The 23,088-nt window shown below is 39.8% G+C and overlaps 1 protein-coding gene across 4 annotated transcripts in view; it reads left to right on the top strand.

Moving 5' to 3' along the window:
* Positions 1–22,898, top strand: part of DYNC2LI1 (dynein cytoplasmic 2 light intermediate chain 1) — a 38,762-nt gene extending 15,864 nt beyond the window's left edge. For all 4 annotated transcript variants that reach the window (XM_029937267.1, XM_029937269.1, XM_029937266.1 and 1 more), the window contains 10 exons: positions 51–120; positions 2,455–2,543; positions 7,692–7,878; positions 8,818–8,886; positions 9,503–9,580; positions 13,605–13,681; positions 14,254–14,324; positions 17,908–18,005; positions 18,538–18,630; positions 22,597–22,898. In XM_029937267.1, coding sequence (XP_029793127.1) covers positions 51–120; positions 2,455–2,543; positions 7,692–7,878; positions 8,818–8,886; positions 9,503–9,580; positions 13,605–13,681; positions 14,254–14,324; positions 17,908–18,005; positions 18,538–18,630; positions 22,597–22,659 — 895 coding nt within the window. In that variant the 3' untranslated portion in view covers positions 22,660–22,898. The remainder of the gene's footprint in view (positions 1–50; positions 121–2,454; positions 2,544–7,691; positions 7,879–8,817; positions 8,887–9,502; positions 9,581–13,604; positions 13,682–14,253; positions 14,325–17,907; positions 18,006–18,537; positions 18,631–22,596) is intronic.
* The last annotated feature ends 190 nt before the right edge of the window (positions 22,899–23,088 follow it).

Below are 23,088 nucleotides of genomic sequence, written 5' to 3' on the forward strand. Positions count from 1 at the left end.
AAAAAAAAAAAAAACCCGTGACGGTAATACTATCTGTCTTTACTGTGCAGGGACGAGCCACCAAAACCAACCCTAGCTCTGGAATATACGTATGGAAGAAGAGCAAAAGGACATAATATAGTGAGTGTCGTAATTCATCTTGCTGTGTGTGGGTGGGGAAGCAGCGGTGCTGACTTTTCGTATATTTCCGTCTTCTCTGTAATCAGGAAACCTGTCCCGTGTGCACTCCCGGCTGTGTACTCTTCATGAAGACAACAGACATGAAGGCAGCCTGATAGGAAAATAATTTAGCCATCTCATTTGTTGTGTCTTAAAATGCTGGAATAAGATTCCTTTGTAACCTTATTGTACAGTTTTTGGACATATTTTCATATTAATTGTGTTAATGTGACTTTTTCCTTCTTTCACGTGGGAATAATATTGTGAGTTACATCCTGTCTCCCCAAAATCTGCTAAAAATATGAATTTGACTTGTAGAATATTTATGAAAATGAACTACTCAAAGTCCAAATTCTTAGCATTCTTACAAACATCTTTTTCCTTTTATAGTTTATTGTCAAGTTGGTTTCCATATAACACCCAGTGTTCATCCCAACAAGTGCTGCCCCGCCATGACCATCACCCCCCTTCCCCCTCCCCCTTCAGCCCTCAGTTTGTTCTCAGTATTCAAGAGTCTCTCATGGTTTGCCTCCCTCTCTCTCCCCCCAACTGTTTTTCCCCCTTCCCCTCCCCATGGTCCCCTGTTAGGTTTCTCCTCTTCCACTTATGAGTGCAAACATATGGTATCTGTCCTTCTCTGCCTGACTTATTTCACTTAGCATGACACCCTCGAGGTCCATCCACGTTGTTGCTACGAATGGCCAGATTTCATTCTTTGTCATTGCCAACAAATATATCTTCAAGTTAGTAATAGTGTTTGAGATCGAGGCCCTAATTCATTATAATCCTACTTTCACTTGCATGAGTGTCTCCAGAGGAAAAGTTGGAGACTATTCCGAACAGAAGGAGCATGCATGGTATATGTTAGAAGGTTAAAAAAAAAAATCCAAAATGGAATCCTCTTGTGGGGTTCTCACACGAAAGGAGGTAATTTGGTAAATAGAGTTAGGAGTAGGGAGGAACCATCCTCTATAATAGAGGCCCACTGCTTCCAGCACACAGGCAGTTTTACAGATTGATTTGGTCCAGATGTTTGATCGTTAGGTAAGAGCTAACACTGCATGTTGCTGCTTTCCTGATAAGCCGGTGGGAGTGGGTTATTAAAACTGTGAGATTAAAAAGAAAAGAGAAAACATTAACATATTGAGATGCATGAGAATTTGGGACTCACGTGAATTTTGACATGAGTGATGACCTCGAGATGAGATTGCCCTTTCCATTGGAAACTCCGAGGCCACTTCCACCCCGTCACTGTGGCGAAAGAGGAGCTCCAAGAACTGCCCTTCATCAGACTGTGAAGGGGGGTTTTCCAGCGCAAAACTCTCTCCCCTACAAACGTGAATGATTCAGGTGTCAACGGCAAATACTCAGATAGCAGCGGCAAAACAATTTTAGCGATTATGAGATGATAATTTGTGAAAAATCTATGTATTCACTTAAAACTTGCTTTAATGACTGTCTCTTCCAAGTTCATGGCAACAGATCTATTAAAAAAAAAGATGCCTTTTTCCCCTCCACCTATTTTCTCCAAACTGTGTTAGCAAGTTGGGCTTTTCATTCTGGAAGATTCGTGTCTTTCTCAGATTTCATGTTCCCTGCGTTCTAGATGGAAGCACTTACCTCCTCCCTCGGGCGTGCTGTTCCCAAAGGCTCCCCGGCAGCAGGCCCGAAGCAGAGGCCCCATTAGCTAGTCGCCCAAGAAGGCTGTCGTGGTGTGGACGGCCTTCTTCCCAAGCCGTGCGGCTGCCTCGCCCTTCCAGTCCCTTCATACTTAAAGAATTGGGAAGCCGTCATTCAGTCTCTTCGTGTTCCCCACCTCCCGTGTTAATATTTCACCTTCGTGGGGTGCCTGGATGGCTCAGTCGGTTAAATGTCCGGCTTCAGCTCAGGTCATGATCTCATGGTTCGTGTGTTTGAGCCCCGCATCAGGCTGGGTGCTGACCGCTCAGAGCCTAGAACCTGTCTTCAGATTCCGTGTCTCCCTCTCTCTCTGCCCCTCCCCTGCTCATGCTCTGTCTCTCTCTGTCTCTCAAAAAAAAAAAAAAAAAAAAACAGAAAAAAAATTAAAACAAATATTTCACCTTTGTTTTTTGGAATGGATGTTGTGGTGCATTTTGAGGGCCGGGATAGGGAAAGGGGAAGTTTTGACTGCCAGGAACAGGTTTGTTGAGGACTACGATATTTTGTATCCATAATCATTACTGACTGATGTTCATGAGGTATAAGAAGTGTTTAAAATTCAAAAAAGATTTAAAGAATTTAATATGAAAAATACCTGGTTTTTTTTTTTCCCAGCCAAAAGATATTGCTCACTTCTGGGAACTAGGTGGAGGGACCTCTTTACTGGACTTAATCAGCACACCCATCACCAGTGACACCTTGCGGTAAGTGAGTCAGAGTAGGATGAGTACGTGCAGGCTTTGAGGACTCAGAATTGGGGGGCCAGGTTTCTGTTGGTGAAGGTGGACACACTCTTTCTATGCACTTCAAGTGAATGCTTTCAAAGGAACCAGGGTCTGGCCTGTGCTGACAGCTGGCCTCCCCGCTAGTAACGTATTTCGCAAGCCTGCAAACAAACAAAGCATGTCCAATAACACTTGAGCAATGAGTTCACTTGGCAAACATGAACTTGAAAAGCTTCCTTCTTCTGAATACCCATCCAAGTGTAAGTTCATTCAACCCTGAGTTTTTTCTTCAGCTGGACATCGTAAGTCTACCTTTGAATTCACTTCTAATTAGTACTGTTAAGGCTTCACCCAAGGGAACAGTGAGTTTGTGGAGAGAGAATGTCTGTTTGCTGACCTAAAAGAAATAGAAACTGGGGGAAAAACCTCAAACCCTTTGGTGGTGTTTCCTAACAATGACTTCCACATGTTGGCCAAATCTTGATGTGGAAAATTGTGACATTTCTCACAATGTTCCTGGGAATGCGTCTCAGCCAACGAAAACACAGATTTTTACATCTGAAAGATCTTACTCTTGTCAGAGTTGAAGACAAACCATTGCTGCTGCCTGGACCAAATACAAAGGGCTGCACAATTACTTGTTACATTTCAGCCCCTTAGATCTTTAGGGTATGGAGTTATTTCTGGTTAACACAACAGTTGTTTTTCCATAGCTAGTTGGGTACAGATAACGTTGGCTTTATTTGTTCAGTGATTTTTTTTTAAAGAAATGCAGTTTACTGTCTTTTACTTATTATGAAAGTAGCACCACATTTGTTCATTTAGAAATCTTGGAAAAACACTGAAAGGTATGAGGAAAGTCAGAGTGCTTGTAATCACCTGAAAAATAACCACTGTTAACATACCGAGGTACTTCTTTCTGTGTTTTTAGCATTTATAAATATGCTTTATGCAGGGGCGCCTGGGCAGGTTAGTCAGTTAAGCATCTGACTCTTGGTTTTGGCTCCGGTTGTGATCTCACAGTTTCTGAGATTAAGCCCCACCTCGGGCCCTACCCTGAGCACAGAGCCTGCTTAGGACTCTCTCTCTCCCCCACGGCCCCCGTGCCTCCCACATGCACGTGCACGCTTTCTTTCTCTCTCTCAAATATGTAAACTCTAAAAAATGACATTATAAATATACTTTGTCCAGATTTGGATGTTTTGTATATATGTTTACATCTTTGTTTTTCATTTGTAACCACCATATGCCCCTGACATAATTTTTCAGAAACATGAAGTGTTCAGCTCTATAGATTTTCATTAGTCTTCCTTTAACAGAGACAAGTCATTGAGGCCACGCGGGAGTTGGGAGCACTGCTGGTGCTGTGGGGGAGGGCTGGCAGGAGAGGGCTGCTGAGGCCCCAGAGCCGCCAGCCACCAGCCGGTGTGGCCGAGGTGGAGAGGGATGCAGATGACTGCTCTCATCTGGGTTCTGAGCTGGCTCCAGTTCTGGCCCCGACTTTGTCACATCACCTTGTCACATGATCTCACTCCCCTCCTCTGGCCCAGGAGGCTTTGCACCTGACAGACTTGTGGAAATTCGGGTTTCTGCAGGATGCCACATTTTTGCCCAGCTTCTTTATTTTTTTTAATTTTTTACTTTTTTTTAGATGTTTGTTTATTTTTGAGAGAGAGAGCATCAGCAGGGGAGGGGCAGAGAGAGAGTGAGACACAGAATCCCAAGCAGGCTCCAGGATCAGAGCTGTCAGCACAGAGCCTGACATGGGGCTCGAACTCACAAACCACAAGATCATGACCTAAGCCAAAGTCAGAGGCCCAACCAACAGAGCCGCCCCTGCATAGCTTCTTTAATGCCTCATTTTGTGAGTTCTTGGGTCTTTTTCATTCCCTAGAACCCCATGGTAGCCACAGCTTGCTTTAGGAGAGAGGGCAGGTCAAGGTTATGATGAACAGAGAAGGGGAGCAGCAGGCCTGCATCCAAAGTAGGTTGCTAAGTGATTAAGAAATTCATGAAGAACATTTTTGACTCCTAATGTAGTTGCAAATCTCAAGAGTGTTTTGTGACTGGAATCAATTAGACACATAATTAACTTCCTTGTGTTGGACAAAGCTTAGCAACTTGAGAAAAATAATCTTGCCAAATGCGATTAGATGCTGTTTACCTTTAAAATGATTGTTCATAGAATAATTATAAATATATTGAACAGGCTTTAGACCATTTGTAATGGAGCATTTCCTGTGGTTTCATTCCCTGTTTAAAGAGCTGTTAAGCTTTTTAAAAAAAAAACCTTTTTTTAAGGATGAGGTCGTGCTATTTGAGACAATATGGATGGACCAAGAGGGTACTGTGCCAAGTGAAATAAATTAGATAAAGACAAATACCATAGGATTCCACTCATAAATGGAATTTAAAAAATAATAAACCCAAAGCAGAATCAGACCTATAAATTTAGAGAAAAGACTGAAGGTTGCCAGAGGGGAAGTGGGTAGGGGCTGGGCACAGGGGGAAAGGGGTGCGGGATACCGGCCTCCAGTCATGGAATGAGCACGTCACAGGGGTAAAAGGCGCAGCATAAGAGACACGGGGAATGATATTGTGTTAGCGATGTGTTGGGACAGATGGCGGCTACACTCGTGGTGAGCATAGCATCATGTAGACACTTGTCAGTCACTAAGTTGTACACCCGAAACTTATGTGACATCCTGTGTCAACTACACTCATAAAACAAATGAGCTGCCATTTGCTAAAGTGAAACCACAGTCAGGTTTTTTAAAGCATTGAACTATACCAAATCTCTGAAGTAAAATTAATTTCCTTACCTTTAAAAATATATATATGTAATTTGTTATAGTCAAGCAAAGCTGTTATGAATTTGTTAAGGTGAGGTGGATAGGATTGGCTGGACAAGTTAACGGCACACTAATTTTATAGAAAATCTTGATAATTACTGTCTAAAAGACTTCTGAAGTGACACCTATAGTGAAGTACTGTTTCGCTTGAATTACACAAAATAGCTGGTTTGCTCAAACTAAGCAAAATAACTGACAATATTATAAAATAACATGTGTTATAATTCCTTGCTATATCTATTAGCAGGATGTTTGCCCTGTTGATCAAGGATACATTGGCCCATGATTATGGCTCTCCCTATTTACTATGACCATTTTCTGAAATACTCCTAGATTTACTCTTGATAAAATATCATAACATTTATCATTTTAGCCGTTTTTAAGTGTGCAGTTTATTGGCATTATGTATATCGGCACTGATGTGCAATCATCACCACCATCCGTCTCCAGAACTTTTCCATCTTCCTGAACTGAAACTTTGTCCCCATGACATACTCTCTACTTTCCTTTTCCCCAGCCCTTGGCAATCACCTTTATACTTTCTGTCTCCATGAATTTGGCCACTCTAGGTACCTCCTGTAAATGAAATCATGCAGTACTTGTCCTTTGAGCCTGGCTCATTTCACTTTGCGTAATGTCTTCCAGGGTCACCCATGTCCTAGCCTGTGTTAGAATTTCTTTCCTTTGTAAGGATATTCCACTGATACTCTATTGTGTGTATATAACACATTATGTCACTGCATTCATCGTGGATGGATACTTGGGTCTTTTCCATCTTTTGGCTACTGTGAGTCGTGCTGCTGTGAGCTCTGTTTGAGTCCCTGGTTTCAAATACACCTGAAAGTGGAATTGCTGAATCACATGGTAATTCTGTGTTTAGTTTTTTGAGGAACAGCATTCTGTTTAACACAGGAGGACTTTACATTTTACATTCCCACCAGCAATGCACACGGGCTTCAATTTCTCTATATCCTTTTTTAAAGTATTTATTTATTTATTTAGAGAGAGAGACAGAGAGAGAGAGACAGAGAGAGAGAGAGAGAGAGAGAATGTGAGTATGAGAGGAGCAGAGAGAGGGAGAGAAAAAATCCCAAGCAGGCTCTGCACTGTCAGTACAGAGTCCGACATGGGGCTCAAACCCATGAACCATGAGATCATGACCTGAACCAAATGCTTAACCGACTGAGCCACCTGGGTGCCCCCAGTTTCTCTGTATCCTTACCGACACTTGTCATTGTCATTCTATTTTGGTTTGGGTTTATCATAGCTATCCTAATGGGTATGAAGTGGCATCTCATTGCGGTTTTGATTTGCATGCCTGTAATCATTAGGAATACAGGGCATCTTTTCATATGTTGATGGCCATCTGTATAGCTTTGTTGGAGAAATGTCTGTTTGAGTCCTTTGCCCATTTTTAAACTGCTTTGTTGTTGCTGAGTTTGGTTTATGTTTGGCTTGCATGAACACAAGTACAGATTCACATGGTGATGGCAGTGGTATGTGTGGTGGTCAGCGCTGTGCTTTCTGAGATGCACCGCAGTATGGCAGCAGCGCATGTGGCTTTGGATCTCTGCAGCTCTACAATTTACTGATTATATGAACCTGTGCCTCAGATTTGTAATCCATAGGATGGACATCATAACATCTTCTAGGAAGGGCCATTGGAAGATCACATAAATGATGTAATCCCCTGGCTGAGTCCATCAGTAAATCTGTTCTTCTTCACCTAATTGTGTGCTGTTGCTGCTGCTGTTACTATTTTTGCTTCCCTTCTCTAGTGCATATGGTAAAATTGGATCTAAACATGACATTGTTGAACACAACTGCTTGCAGATTGTTTGAAGTGGATTATTAGTAGTACAAACAAAACCTTCAGTGCTACTATTGGTTGTAACACTTAAATACCATAGAGAAAAGCACTGGAATAAATAAGTCTGTAATTTTGGAGGCACGTGGGTGGCTCAGTTGAGAGTCCCATTTCTGCTCAGGTCATGACCTCACTGTTTGTGAGTTTGAGCCCCGCATCAGGCTAACTGCCGTCAGCACAGAGCTCACTTCAGATCCTCTGTCCCCCTCTCTCTGCCCTTCCTCTGCTCACACTCTCTCTCAAAAATAAAAAATAAACATTTCTTTGGAGGGGGTGTGTGTGTTTCCTTAGAAAATTGCTGTGTTATTTTATCCTTAAGCTATAGTGTTCTTAGATAATAACTTTCAGTAAAAGGGTTTCAAAACTAATTATTTTGAGTCTTCTTTAAGAGATGTTTTTGTTTTTTAGGACATTTTCTATTGTTCTTGTTTTGGATCTTTCAAAACCTAATGACCTTTGGCCCACCATGGAAAATCTGTTGCAAGCCACGAAAAGCCATGTAGATAAAATGATAATGAAACTGGGGAAGACAAATTCTAAAGCAGCTTCTGAAATGAGACAGAGGATATGGAATAATATGCAGAAGGACCATCCAGTGAGTTGCTGTTGGGATTATTCCCGGGATCCTTAGTGCCCAGCACATAGTTAAAGATAACATTGCAGATAACTTCCTGAGATTTTTATGCATGATTGGAAATTCATTTGATGTAGATGAACTTGTTCACTGGAAAATTATAGCAATTTAATAAAACCTCAGTGAGAGCAAAACAAGGAAAAAGATGTCTTATGTCTTCTTGTTAGACATGCACCGTGAGTGTTATGGCGTATTATACCAATCAAAGGAACAGGGGTTTGAAGTAGTGGTTTGATATTGATTTTATAATCTCTATGAAATGAAGATAAAAAAGCAGACTGTACAAAAAGTCACCTGGCAAAGACTGGATGAAGCCACACATTTAAACAAGTAGAGTTTTAACGGCCTTCCTCGGCACCCCCCGTTCTACATCCATTTAGTGTCTGTCACATATTCCACGTCTTTTGATCTCTGACAACTAATAAAATTACAAAGGTGCAGTGATGGTAACACAGGTCCTTTAAAGACAGTCATGAATATCATCTTCTGGAAAACCCACAGCCATATTTGACACTGCCCAGGGTTGGTAGGAATGTCTTTTACATCATGAATATCAGGACAAAAGCAACTGTTTATGGTTCGCATCTATGCAGTGTAAATGCTATAGCAACAAAAGGTAAGTAACAAATAGTAAGAAATAAAAATGGGAAGATGGCATGTTATTTCAGAAAATGGAAGTACAGAACATAGTAAATATCATGGTAACTTAGGGAACTGCCAGTTCTAGTTTTACACTTGAGAAATAGAACTTAGGAAAAGTTAAATATTGGGACATGTCAAGCAAACAAAGTCAACATCTATGAAGAGACTAAAATGGTATATTTTTGGAAGTAAATAGAATTTGCTGAATACATAGTCCTAAACAATTATAATAAATCAATGAAATATGTTTGTTAACAGGATCGTGAATTAGTCGACCCATTTCTAATACCTCTGGTCATGATTGGAAGTAAATACGATATTTTTCAGGTAAGCTTTTCCACTTCTCGTTACGGCGGTTGTGTATGCACACCCAGGCTTTATGGGACAGGAGCAAAAATCATGAGATGAGAAAAATGGCTCTGGGAGGGAGAGGTCAAGGAGTCACACATCTTAAAAATTTTGGAAAAGAGGATATAGTTGGGAAAGTGAAAGCATGTAAAGAACAATAAATATTGTGGAAGGGATAAGGCAGTAGAGTGGGGATAAAGTAGACTGAGAAACTGAATCTTTCACCCAGTCACTGAGGGATAGGACTTACTCCCCAACTTTTAAATTGAAGAAAGTAGAAAATTGGTTTCTTCTTATCTTGGCTTGTCAGAGAATCCCTAGGGTATTCCACACTATAAAATGTGTGCTTGTATCTAAATTCTGTTGAGCTACATGTTTAAACAAGGGAGGATCTGATAGCTATATATAGTTCTACAAGGCTGTGGCTATTGTCCAACTCTATAGAAACAAATCTCAAGGTAATGGAATCCTACTCCTCAGAGTACATTCCAAAATTTTAAAAATCCTCTTTCCACACTTAATAATTTGTACCTTCCTGCTACAGATATTTAATTCTCTCAACTTGTTTTTTCTTTTTAATAATGTATTTCTTCAGGATTTTGACTCTGAGAAGAGAAAAGTTATATGCAAGACACTTCGGTTTGTTGCACATTATTATGGAGCATCATTAATGGTTTGTACCCTTCCTACCCTTTGACTTGAGAAGACAGCACCGAATTTAGAAAGATTAGCAACTTGATGAACAGTTATAAGTACTAATGCTTTTCTACTGGCAGTGAGAAAATGAAATCTGGCCGTTTTTAGCAATGTGGATGGAACTCGAGGGTGTCATGCTAAGTGAAATAAGTCAGGCAGAGAAGGACAGATATGTATATTTTCACTCATATGTGGAACAGGAGAAACTGAACAGAGGACCACGGGGGAGGGGAAGGGGGAAAAATAGTTAAGGAGAGGGAGGGAGGCAAACCACAAGACACTCGTAGATACTGAGAACAAACAGGGTTAATGGGGGAGGGGGAGAGGGGAAGGGGGCTGATGGGCATGGAGGAGGGCACTTGTGGGGATGAGCACTGGGTGCTCTATGGAAACCAGCCTGGCAATAACCTATAAACAAAATACGAATGCTTTTACTAATGCACATAATCCCCTCCTTTCCTTTCCCATTGCCGCCAAACCCTCCTGTTACGGTGTTTGATACTGTATTTGTAGAACACCCACTGCTAGATGGCCTGCCATGTCTCTGGGGCAGTTGCTTATGCCCATAAGCCCTAGTCACTCTTAAAGAGATAAACTGGCTATTAATTTATTAAATTTTAGTTTCTTAAGAATGAGAATCCGTAGTCTTTTAAGAGAAAAGAGACAGAAAAACCCCTTTAACAATATATTCTTTTTTAAACTAAAAAATAAAAAGCACCGCTGTTTGTTGAAGAAGTTAAAAACCATGAACTCAGGAGTCTTGCTACCTGGGTTTGAATCTCAGAGCAGCCACTTTCTAGATGTGACCTCAGACTGGTCTCCTAATCTCACGTAAGCCTCAGTCTCCAACAGGCTAAAAGACAAAAATAGTGTCTTCTTCATAGGGTTGTTGTGACGGTAAAAAAAAAGTAACGTGACCTGCTCAGCACCGTGCCTGAGCCAGAGCGCTCCTCAATACAGGTTGCTTATTGTGAGAACCGTCATCACCGTGCTCCACAGCGGGGCCAGAGGATAAAGGATGTCCTGTAATGCACCAAGATATAAAAGCACTTTATTTCTTTTTATGTCTATTTCTTCTTCCCCCTAAATGAAAGTGCTCAGGGGAAGCTGGAGATAATATGGGGTAGCCCCTTGCCTTCATGGCTAAGATATTATGACTAAGAGTAACATTTTATACTTTTCAGAATACTCCAAATAAATTGCAGTGTGTATTTTCTTAAAACTCAGTACCATTTATGTTTATACTGTATCTGCTTACATATTAAATTGACAGAGTACTTTGGAAATATTCTTTTTTAAAGTTTTTTTTAAAAGGTTATTTATTTTGAAAGAGAGTGTGTGTGGGCACGAGTGGGGGAGAGGGAAGAGAGCGAGGGAAAGACAGAATCCCAAACAGGCTCCATGCTGTCAGCCCTGAGCCTGATGTGGGTCTTGATCCCACAAACCGTGAGACCATGACCTGAGCTGAAATCAGTAGTCAGACACTTAACCGACTGAGCCACCCAGGTCCCTCTAATTTCTTTTTAAGTTTTTATTTATTATGCGAGAGAGAGAGATTGAGCGAGCGAGCACAAGCAGGGGAGGGACAGACAAGGAGAGAGAGAATCCCAAGCAGGCTCTGGGCTGCCAGTGCAGACCCCAGCACTGAAATTGTGATATGACCTGAGCCAAAACCAAGAGTCAGACACAACCAACTGAGCCACCCAGCTACCCCCCGCCCTCATTTTTTAAGTCCTCTCTACACCCAGTGCGGGCCCAGCTCACAACCCTGAAATCGAGAGTCACGTGCTCTACTGACTGAGCCAGCCAGGCACCCTAGAAACACTCATTTTTACTATTTCAGAAAGATAGGGGAATTTAAAATGAATAACTCTTCCAGGATACAGAAGCGAAGACCATGGATCTTGCTTGTAGTTCCTTATTTTTACCACAAGATAAAGCCCCACAGTTCTGGTTCGTTAGCTGAGGGAAATCTCTTTCTTCAGGAACAGATCACACTTGATGATCAGTCAGGGCCCAGTCTGGTCTTGAAGGATACAAATTTAGGTAAAGTCAGACCAACCCAGGACCCAGCAGGCCTAGATGGCCCTAAATCATCAGGGTCTTCTAGGGAACAGATTTGAAAAGGGCTTCATCTCAGCTTTCAGTAAGCCTGAGGGGTGAGAGTTGGATTAGAGGAGCACTTCTAGACCACAGAGAACCAGAAATCTTGTCTAGCTTTGCAGACCAAGAAGAGAGTAGCCATAGTTACAAAGCCCCATCTTTCAGTTTCACTTCCACTCATCCCCTACCCTCTATTTGAGAGAGACATTTTGGGGCTGCTTTATAAGATTGCCAGATCCTTGATAGTTCAGTCAAGGAACTTGATTCACTATTATGTGCAATCTAATAAAATTATTCAAAATAAAAATAGAGTGGGTGGCTCAGTCAGTTAAGCATCTGGCTTCGGCTCAGGTCATGATCTCACAGTTTGTGGGTTCGAGCCTCGCATCGGGCTCTGTGCTGACAGCTCAGAGCCTGGAGCCTGCTTCGTTATCTGTGTCTCCCTCTCTCTCTGCCCCTCCCCTGCTCATGCCACATCTCTCTCAAAAATAAATAAAAACATTTAAAAAAATAAATAAATAAAATAAAAATAGAAAAACATTGAGAGGTAGGACCAGATTCAGTGGCGAGCTGCCAGGATGGCTTGAGATTTAAAAATGTGATACAAGAGGAGGGTATAAAATGTTCTGTCATCTAGAATGTGATAAAATGCTTTTTAAATATTTGAAGAACTGTTCCATGGAAGAGGGGACAGGTATATTCTTTGCTCTCTTAGAGCCAAGAATAAGGAATCAGTAGAGTTTAGATCAAAGAACTCTCTAATCCTCCCATTATCTGAAAATGGAATGCTTTGGGAGGTAATGAGTTCCCATTGAGTTTATACAAGCAGAGGCTCTCCAGCTGTTGGGGGAGGATGTTTCATGGCAATTGATGCAGCAGATGGAGAAGTTGAGTCAGAAAACTTCTCATGTCCGCCCAGCCCTGCAGTTCTATGAAATACGTTTGTGATGAGGTAGTTTCCTTTCCGCACAAGGAACATATTCTGCATGATCATGATCATCCTCATGAAGTTGTGTTTTAAAAATTCAGTTAGTTTTTCATACTTTTAAACTTTCTTTCAAAGGAAGTATTAAAATTATTTCAATTTTGAAAAGTCAGTGTATTACATTTTATATATTCACATGAATAAATACTTTGCCCGGGAGCCTGTTCTTAATCCAGAATGAATCTTATCCTGAAAATTGATTTCTTTGCCTTCTAAAATTCCGTATCATTTGGTTCAAGGTTGTTTTTCCCACTTGCATGCACGTTAACTATTCTAATTTGACTGAGTAACTTATGGTATTTCCAAAAATCAAATCTAGTCTTAAAAGATTTTAGGGTAACCACATGTCCTGATTTTCACCTGATGTCTCAGCTTAATTGTTAAGAATACCCACCCCTTTCATTCTCAGGTGTTCTGGTTATGGTCACCCTAGTTATACACCACCCCTGAGAATGAGCGGAACTTGTTTCGCAGGCTCAAAGGCAATTCTGAAAAGTTAAGGGATCATTTTAATGACTATCAGTATTGTTGAATTAGTCTGTAGTCACCATGTTGGTTTTTTGGAAGACCTGGGATGGAAAAGTTACTTATGGCGTGTACCTTCTATTTTCTACCAACCAGATTGTGTTTGGGCAATAGTCATGATCATATGTGGGAGGGGCTGAAATGATTAGTGCAAAAACCCCAGTCCCTTCAGGATCATGCACTCATAAAACTTGAAGAGTTAAAATGTATTGAGACTTCTTTATTTTCTTTTATTCAGGTTTTCTGTCTGCTCAGACACAAGTGTGTGTTGGGCAAATAAATGGTAATTGTGCTTGCAGTTTGCACTTGTTCAAAGCCATATTTATTTTACCTGTTTCTGTGACTTGAAAGCAGAGTATATAATTTATTTTACTGATTTTTTTTTAAGTTTACCAGTAAATCAGAAGCTCTACTACTAAAAATACGTGGAGTTATCAACCAGTTAGCATTTGGCATTGACAGAAGGTACTGTTAAAATGTATTTTTATCTTTTTATTATTTTTTGCCAATAATAATCTCCTCTGAATATTGCTCATATCAGGCTTTTGTTTCTTGATAGGAAAGTGCCCCTAGATGACTATTCTTAAAGAAATAATTTCATATTATTTCTTTTTTCTTATGTTATTTAAATATTTCTCAAATATAACTAAAATGTTATGTAATGCCTAAAGATTAGAATAAAATCATGACATTATTGTACTTGTTTCCCTGATTTCTTTTACTTTTCTTCTCTCATCTTAGTAGCTTTCCCTGTATTATCATTTTCTTATATTGACTCTAGAAATTGAACTGATAATTGTAGTATGTATATTTTTCTTAAACTTGCTCCCTTCCTTGGTTTTCATTTAATGTAATTTGGGTCTGTCACTTGCATTTTTGAAATAATTTAAATTGCTACTCACTCAATCATTTCAGGGCAGTGTGCTCTCTCACCAGTGGTTAGATCTAAAACTTGGCTCTTGTATGTACAGTAGAGCATGGCAGGATATTCGATTGCTAAACTAAATTAGACTCTCTTTTTCTTCTTATCCGTGTAGCAAATCAATATGTGTGGATCAGAATAAACCACTGTTTATCACAGCAGGATTGGATTCTTTAAGTCAAATAGGTTGGTGAACTTATTAAGATCATTCAATCTTTTTTTTAATTGCTTATTGATTTTATCCTACCCTATGTTCACTTCATCTCCAACATACCACCATTTCTGATTTCATTATCATTGCTGTTATTTCTTATGTATTTATTTGTATACCTGGTATTGATGCAACCTGCATCACATTGACATATTTGGGATGGAAGAAATGTTGCCACATAAGAGATTGGTTTTGGATTCCTAGTTCACTAAAAAAATTTGCATGTATTTCCTTTCCTTTGCTGATTCCCAGGTACTTGTAAATTTTAGCTTGTTGGGTGAGGAAGAAAACCAGAAACAGAGTGGTCAGGAATTTAAAGCTATATGTTATGGGCAGTGATGAAAAATATGAGATTCAAGTGTTGGAATAAACCAAAAGAAGACACAGTTGTATTATGTATATTTTAATTCCTCATTATGAAAATAGCTTGCTTCAAATAGTGGACTGTATTTCCTAAACTTATGGACAGGTTAGGCTCATGAAGCGAAAATAGTTTTAAGAGTTTATATAATCAAGCTCCTTATTTTCCAACAGAAGCTATTTTCGTTGTGGAGGTTTGGGCCCTTGCAACATTTTCTACTCTGGAGCTAGAAGTTTGGTTTTAATGCTCTAGTAGGTCATTTTCTTTTTTATTTCCCATCACCTATTACACACTAAAGTTGACTGGACTTCAAATGTAGATCTTTGTGAGGAGATTCAGGAATGAAAATAGAGATGGTTAATGAGTGATCACAAAGCCTGTTTTTAGAACTATCATTAAGATCAACTTAATTTCATTAGCAGTGAGAATCACGGTATGTACTGCTAGCTAACGCCGCTATAAGTAGTTGGAAGTCAGACAAGGAATGAGAATGACTGGATTTAAAACCATGGAGCTTACCAACAGATAAATGGGTAAAGAAGATGTGGTACATATGTATACAATGCAGTATTACTCCCTGATAAAAAAAAGAATGAAATCTTGCCATTTGCAAAACCTGGATGGAACTAATGTGTATTATGCTAAGCGAAATTAGTCAGAGAAAGACAAATATATGACTTCACTCATATGTGGAATTTAAGATACAACTCAGATAAACGTAAGGGAAAGGAAGGAAAAATAATATAAAAACAGGAAGGGGGCAAAACATGAGATTCTTAAATACAGATTATAAACTGAGGGTCGCTGGAGGGGTTGTGGATGGGGGGATGGGCTAAATGGGCAAAGGGCATTAAGAAGGACAGTTGTTGGGATGAGCACTGGGTGTTATATATAGGGGATGAATCACTGGATTCTACTGAAATTATTGCACTATATGCTAACTAACTTGAATGTAAATTAAAAATAAATCATAGAGCTTAGACCTCATCAAAATTAAAAATTTTTGCTCTTTAAAATCCCACTTGAGGGGCGCCTGGGTGGCTCAGTCAGTTAAGCGTCCAGCTTCGGCTCAGGTCATGATCATGTGGGTCGTGGGTTCGAGCCCCGCCTCAGGCTCTGTGCTGACAGCTAGCTCAGAGCCTGAAGCCTACTTCACATTCTGTATCTCCCTCTCTCTCTGACCCTCTCCTATTCCCACTGTCTCTGTTTCTCAAAAATAAAGAACATAAAAAAATTTTTTTTAAATCCCACTTGAAAAGATAAGACATGCCACTTTCTGGGAGAAAATATTTTCAACTACATATTTGACAAAGGACTAGTATCTAGAATATATAAGAACTTAAGGGCAAAACCAAAATCCAACTAGAAAATAGGCAAAAGACATGAGCAGGCATCTCACCAAAGAGTATATACAAATGGCAAATAAGTATATGAAAAGATGCTTAATATCTTTAATCATTACGGAAATGCAAAATGAAACCACACTTTGCTAATCAGAATAGCAAAAAGTAGTAACACCAAATGATGGCAAGGATACAGAGAAATTAGGTGCTCACACATTGCTGGTGGGAATGTCAAATGGTGTAGCCACTCTTGAAAACAGTTTGACAATTTCTTATAAATCTAAACATGCACCTACCATATGACCTAGAAATTGCATTATTGGGTATTTATCTAAGAGAAATTAAAACCTGTGTTCATATTGCAATCTGTACACAGATGTTCACAGTGGCTTCGTTTGTAATAACACCAAACTAGAAACAACCAGAGATGTTGTTTAAAACGATGTACTCTGGTATGTGGTACGTCCATATGTAGACTACTACTCAGCGATACGGAGGAACAAACTATTGATACGCACAATCATTTGGATCAATCCAGGTGCATACTGAATGAAAAATAAAGCCAACCAGGAAAGGTTCTACACAATAGGATTCTATTTACTTAAAAATTCTTGTAATGAAAAAACTGTTAGACATGGAGGGAAGACTAATGGTTATCAGAGGTTAGGGCCAGGACCGCAGGTGGGGAGGTAGAAGAGACTGGGAAGAGAGTGGTGTGGTTATAAAAGGCCAGCACACGGGACCCTGGGACGATGGCTCTGTACAGTGAGTGTCTTGACTGTGGTCGTGGGCACATTTACCTGCAAAGGTGATATAATTGTATAGAACTTAACACACACACACACGGGGACAAATACTTAGGAAAGCTGAATAAGATTGGTGGATCACAACAGTGTCTTTCCCACCAAAGTGGTCAAGAGGTCCTGAAACATTAGTAATGTAGGTGCTAGAAGAGAAAGAATTAGAAATCTCAGATTATAGACTGACAACTGCCAAGACATGACAGCAATTTTTCAAATTATATAATCAATACATAAAGGCATGCTCATTATAAAATGTTAAAATAGTACATATAAGAAGTTCACTGTGTTCTGGACCATTTTCTATATATGTGAATGAGGTAGAAAAAAATTTGTTTAACACAATTGTATCATTCTCTAGCTATCACTTTGAAAGTTTCCTTTTCTACTCAATATGTTAGTGGTTTTTCCACACTAGTGCTACAGCTAGGTCTCTTTGGTATCTTGACTGGTGGATACAGTTACAGAGCATGACTGTGCATAATAATTAGTTTACTATGCCTTTATTGAAGGACATTTGGTTGTGACCAATTTTTCACTAACACAAATGATGGTGCAGTGTGAAATTAATACTGTGAAATTTGTTATACATGTGTGCAGGTGTTTCTATATTAAACACCAAAAACTGGGGTTTCTGAGTAATAGCATATGGCCTTTTCTGTATTTACATGGTAGGTAGTAATGCCAAATTACCTCCCTGAATCACTTGTCCCAATTTGCATTCTAATGAGAAGCATGTAAGAAAGAGTGTGTTTACATACAAATTCACAAACACATGAGAATATCAACCTCAGTATTTTTGCCGGACAGCAATGTAAGGGTGAGGAAAGAGAATCACAGTTGACTCATTACTCTGTCTTCTCTTCCTCTGGTGCTAAAATCTGGTGCAGGCGGTCTTTCTAAACTGTGTTGGGGTAAATTTTAATAGTGGCTATATTAGGGAGAAGGGAAATGACTGATCTAGGATTTATACTTTCTGAGTGTCCTCTGCTTTATTGATAGTTTGTCAAGTTTTAATCAGTGCAGTCACTTGGAATACAACTTTCAATTTTAGGACCTCCTCCTGTTCCTGATAATGACATTGGAAAGCTCCATGCCCATTCACCAATAGAATTGTGGAAAAAAGCGTATGAAAGGGTCTTTCCACCAAAGGTATATATTTCTAATTTTTTTAAAACATTCATTTATTTTCAAGAGACAGAGACAGATCCTGAGAAGGGGAGGGGCAGACAGAGGGGGACACAGAATCGGAAGCAGGCTCCAGGCTCTGAGCTAGCTGTCAGAACAGAGCCTGAAGCAGGGCTTGAACCCACAAACTGTGAGATCATGACCTGAACTGAAGTCGGATGCTCAACCAACTGAGCCACCCAGGTGCCCTTATTTCTAATTCTTTTAAAGCAAGACTTTTTGCACTATTCAAGTTATTGGGAAGTGTTCCAAAGAGCCTATTATGATTACTTTGTTTTCCACTCATATGCTCAAAAATCAAATATGTGCCAAGGCACTGGTGGGCAAGGCATAGCTCCCACTCCACTTTCAAATGCAGCTCTCAGACTGCTGGAGAGGGAGAGACAGTGGCTGGAAGGAGAGGGCGGGAGAGGGAGGGCCTGGTAGAATTTGAATGGGCCCCAAAGGCAGTAGTCACTGGAGGTTTGGACATGAAATGATTTGACTGTAATTTCAGAGTATCAACACACTAAAAGATACCAAGGACCCTGCAAGAGACCCTCAGTATGCTGAGAGAGAAGTTGATGAAATGAGAATTCAGAAGGATCAGGTATGATCCTAAACACTTATCTTATTGAATCTTGAGTTTTATCACATAATACATCTGGAATTCCATACATTTTTCTCAATTTATTTAATGTTTGTATTTTACTTTTAAAATTATTGAGGGGCGCCTGGGTAGCTCAGTTGGTTAAGCATTTGACTTTGGCTCAAATCATGATCTCACAGTTCATGAGTTTGAGCCCCACATTGGGCACTGTACTGACAGCTCAGAGCCTGGATCCTGCTTCAAATTCTATGTGTGTGTCTCTCTCTCTTGCTCCCAACCCTGCTCACACACTCTCTCTCAAAAAAAATAATTTAAAAAAATTGAAACAGGACATCTTGACTCTATAAAAAAAAAAAATTCTGATGTGCACAAAGAAGGAATTTAAACCACCTGTCATTCCAGCATCAGACATGATGTAATGTTCATATACTGTTTTTGGGGTTCTCCAGTTTATGTTGAAGAGGGGTAGTGATGGATCCATACCTTGCTGCTAGGGAGACGCTTTCATAATATGCTTTTGTTTGTAGGATTATTTAAAAGGTTTTGTATTTCTTAGAACATTCAGACATTCTTAAGCTTTTCTGGTACCAGAAAATTTCAAGACTATCTAGTCTAAAAGCACACAATCTCCCAGAAAAGTGATTAAAAATAGAGACTAAATGGGACATCTGGGTGGCTGAGTTGGTTAAGCATCTGACTTCGGCTCAGGTCATGATCTCCTGGTTTGTGGGTTCCAGCCCCGTGTGGGGCTCTGTGCTGACAGCTCAGAGGCTGGAGCCTGCTCCGGATTTTGTGTGTGTGTCTCAAACGGTTTCAAAAAAAAAAGAAAGAAAAAAAAGACCGAGTTCCATATATGCCTAGCTAGCACCGTTTGTGATGCACAAATCATTTAAGAATGCAGAAGCTGGTAAATTCATCATGACCCAATGCTTGGATTTTCTCAGATCTCTTTTTAAAAGGTTTGATAAAGCAAGACATTGTGCAGAATGCAACCTTACGTACGTGAGCACTATCAATGGAATGCCCTAACAGCCTCTCCGGTGGGATTTGTAGAGCTGTGTCACTTGGGCAACCACACTGCCACAAGGGTAACCTGAACACAGCCATCCACTGGGGCAGTGACCAGAGTCCTTTTCTCAGCACTAGCCTTTCACAGGGGCCCTGGAATAAGAGCGTAAAACATTTTATTTAAACATAGTCTACAAGACTTTTGAAAAGCATGTCATGAGTATTTAGAGTTTTGTTGCTGTAGCAGAGGGAGAGGCATGTTGTAGGAACAGATGACCTCATGTAACCTTTATTATGTGTGCAGCTTGGCTAAAGATTAGTTGGAAGTCATCCCTGAATTAGTATCTAGGAGTCAATGACTTAATTGCTGCTGTTGGTAAGAGTATCTGTCTTTATTGCACAGTTTGATCCCTTTTATTACATCTGTATACACAGGTATTATAAAAGGGCTGGGGTGTTTCTCAGCATCATGACTTTTCACATGTAATCCACCTTCCCTAACTGTCCTAAAACCAAAGGAACTTGTAGAGTGGAGCTGGAAGACAACCTCCCAATACCGGTCCTTCTTCACTGCTAACACAGCCTACGAAAGAATTCGTCTGTATTAGGTGAAAATCTAGCCAGTTGTCCTCAAACTCTTCACTTTGCCTGTCTTTTTTTTTTTTTCCAGTTTGTTTATTTTGAGAAAGAGTAAGTGTGAGCAGGGGAGGGATGGAGAGAGGGAGAGCGAGAATCCATAGCAGATTCTGCACTGTCACTGGAGAGCCCCCATGCAGGGTTCAGTCTCACAAACTGTGAGATCATGACCTGGGCCGAAATCAAGAGTCCAACGCTTAACCACTGAGCCCCAGTTTCTTTTTTTCCTTTGTTCATTTGTTTCTTAAATCCCACATGAGTGAAATCATACAGTATTTGTCTTTCTCTGACTTATTTCACTTAGCATTACACTCTGGCTCCATCCATGTTGTCACAAATGGCAAGATTTCATTCTGTCTTATGGCTGATATTCTGTTGTGTATATACCACATCTTTTTTTATTTTAATGTTTATTTTTTAGAGAGAGAGAGAGAGAGACAGAGACAGAATATGAGCAGGGGAGGGGCAGAGAGAGAGGGAGACACAGAATCTGAAGCAGGCTTCAGGCTCTGAGCTGTTAGCACAGAGCCCGATGCAGGGCTCAAACCCACAAACTGAGATCATGACTGGAGTCGAAGTTGGATGCTCAACTGACTGAGCAGGTACCCCTAAACTTTAGAGGTTCTGAAGAGGTAAGGTGAAAATCTTTGTTTTCTGTTCACTTTTAAAATGACTCTCTCGGGGTGCCTGGGTGGCTCAGTCAGTTACATGTCTGACTTGGGCTCAGGTCATATCTCACGGTTTGTGGGTTCGAGCCCCATGTCAGTCTCTGTGCTGACAGCTCAGAGCCCGGAGCCTGCTTCTGATTCTGTGTCTCCCTCTCTCTCTCTGCCCCTTTCCTGCTCATGCTTGGTCTCTGTCTTAAAAATAAATATAAATGTTAAAAAAATAAAATGAAATGGCTTCCTAAAGCAGCCATGAAGAATTGCAGTATAAGGAAGATCTTAACTTGCACTTCCTTAAAGCATCATATTTTGAATTCCTATGACAGCAGTAACTGAAGGTCTTGTGGACGTGGTGACTTGTGTGTCACACTGGTCATTATTTTCCCTGACATGACCTGTATGACCAGTCCTATTCTTCTCTCCGTTTGCTATCTACAGAAGGGAGGTATCTCTAGCAAAGAATCTTAAAGCAATGTCCTCACCCTTATCATTGGTAAAAATAATTCAGTGCTTCCAGTTAAAAACAAGATAACTGATTACTGTTTATTACTTAGAGTTAAACATCCTTGAACAATCTTTGATAACTGGTGAACCAAATTAATTTCCTTTAAAAAAAAAAAAAAAACAAGCTGTTAAGACCGCTTTGGAGTTCTGATATAAAACTCTTCAAAAGTCTTTCTTCAGTTTTAAAACTTTTAGCATTTAAATTGAAACAACTTGAGTCCAGGTAAGGAAGAGACAGTCTGCAATTTTTCTGAAAATAAGAATGGAATTTTCTTTTCATAGCAGCTGTGAACTTCAATTATGTTAGCCAAAGGGCAGTGATTGCCTTATCTTGCAGAGTAACCACTTTTTATCTGGAATAATCTATGTTGTGCAGTTACGGAGGCACGGAACAACATGTAAGAGGCCCGGAGGCAGGCCCCTAAGGGATGATCCCTTTGCAGAGCAATCATCTCATGCAGGGTACCTGGAACTTAGGTTCTGAATTGTAAAAGTAACATATACTTGTGGGGAAAAAGACCCTTCAAATACAGAAGTATATAACATAGAATGGAAGTATCCTATCCTCTCTCCACCTATCTGCTTCCTTCATGTGGCGCATAGGACTGCTGTTATTTTTGCTGGATGCCCATGAAGCCCTGTGTGAATGCCCTTTAATGTCCTTCCTGGGAACGTTGTTTCCACGCGGGCGCCAGTATACACAGTGCAGTAAACAGCCTTCTGTTTATATCCTTGCACTCTTCTCTGTTATTTGAAAGGTGCAAGCATTGGGCCAAAGGGTATCTATTTTTTTAAATGCCCTAACTTCAACCCAGTTTTTGACAAGAGTCAAATAGGGAACAAAAAAATGAGATCACTTTTAAATACTTAAAGTATGACAAATGCATTTAATAGTTGAAAGACAATTTGTATGTAATTTTGTCTTGAAGGAGTGCCTCTCTAAAGTGTTGTTTAGACTACACAGAAAGTCTGAAGACTACATTTCTAGAAAATCCTAATTGTAAGAATTTACAGAATAACTGTCCAGAAACTTTGAGAATGATAATACCATAAAGGATATACTGTCCTACCTAAAAAATACTAAGGCAGCTTTAAGGTGTCTAGTTTACTTTTTAAAGCTTTTCTCTTCAAGTAATGCATATTTTTGTTTTAGGAACTGGAACAATACAAAAGAAGTTCTTCCAAGTCCTGGAAACAAATTGAGCTTGATTCTTGAAGCTAATTCAACTACAGTATATTTATTTCTTCTTTCCCAAATACCAATAACGTTTATTTTATTAATTAGCTAATATGAAAGTAAGTGAAGAAAGTTAAGATGTCTAATTTGTTAAGTGAAAAGTGGAATTTCCTTTATTAGTGCAACTCCTTGGATACTTTTAAGGCTTTTAAAAGGGAGAAAAGTGTAATTACATGAGGTATTTTTTTTTTAAATAAAAAATTTTCTGCCTGCCTCTAGTATGTTTACCTAGTATATACTCAGTTCAGCATTTATAGGTTTCTACTTACATGGTTTAAGGTCTATGAAAGCAAGAGCCTTTAGTATAACAGCTACAGGTGTGAGTTTAAGCATTCATATCAGACACATTCCTTCTTGAAGGAGTTCTCAGGTGTGTCTGATAGGAGACCAGAATCAGGGTCACGTGAT

The sequence above is a fragment of the Suricata suricatta genome, chromosome 4 (assembly GCF_006229205.1).
Source record: "Suricata suricatta isolate VVHF042 chromosome 4, meerkat_22Aug2017_6uvM2_HiC, whole genome shotgun sequence".
In the NCBI taxonomy this organism is placed as follows: Eukaryota; Metazoa; Chordata; class Mammalia; order Carnivora; family Herpestidae; genus Suricata; species Suricata suricatta.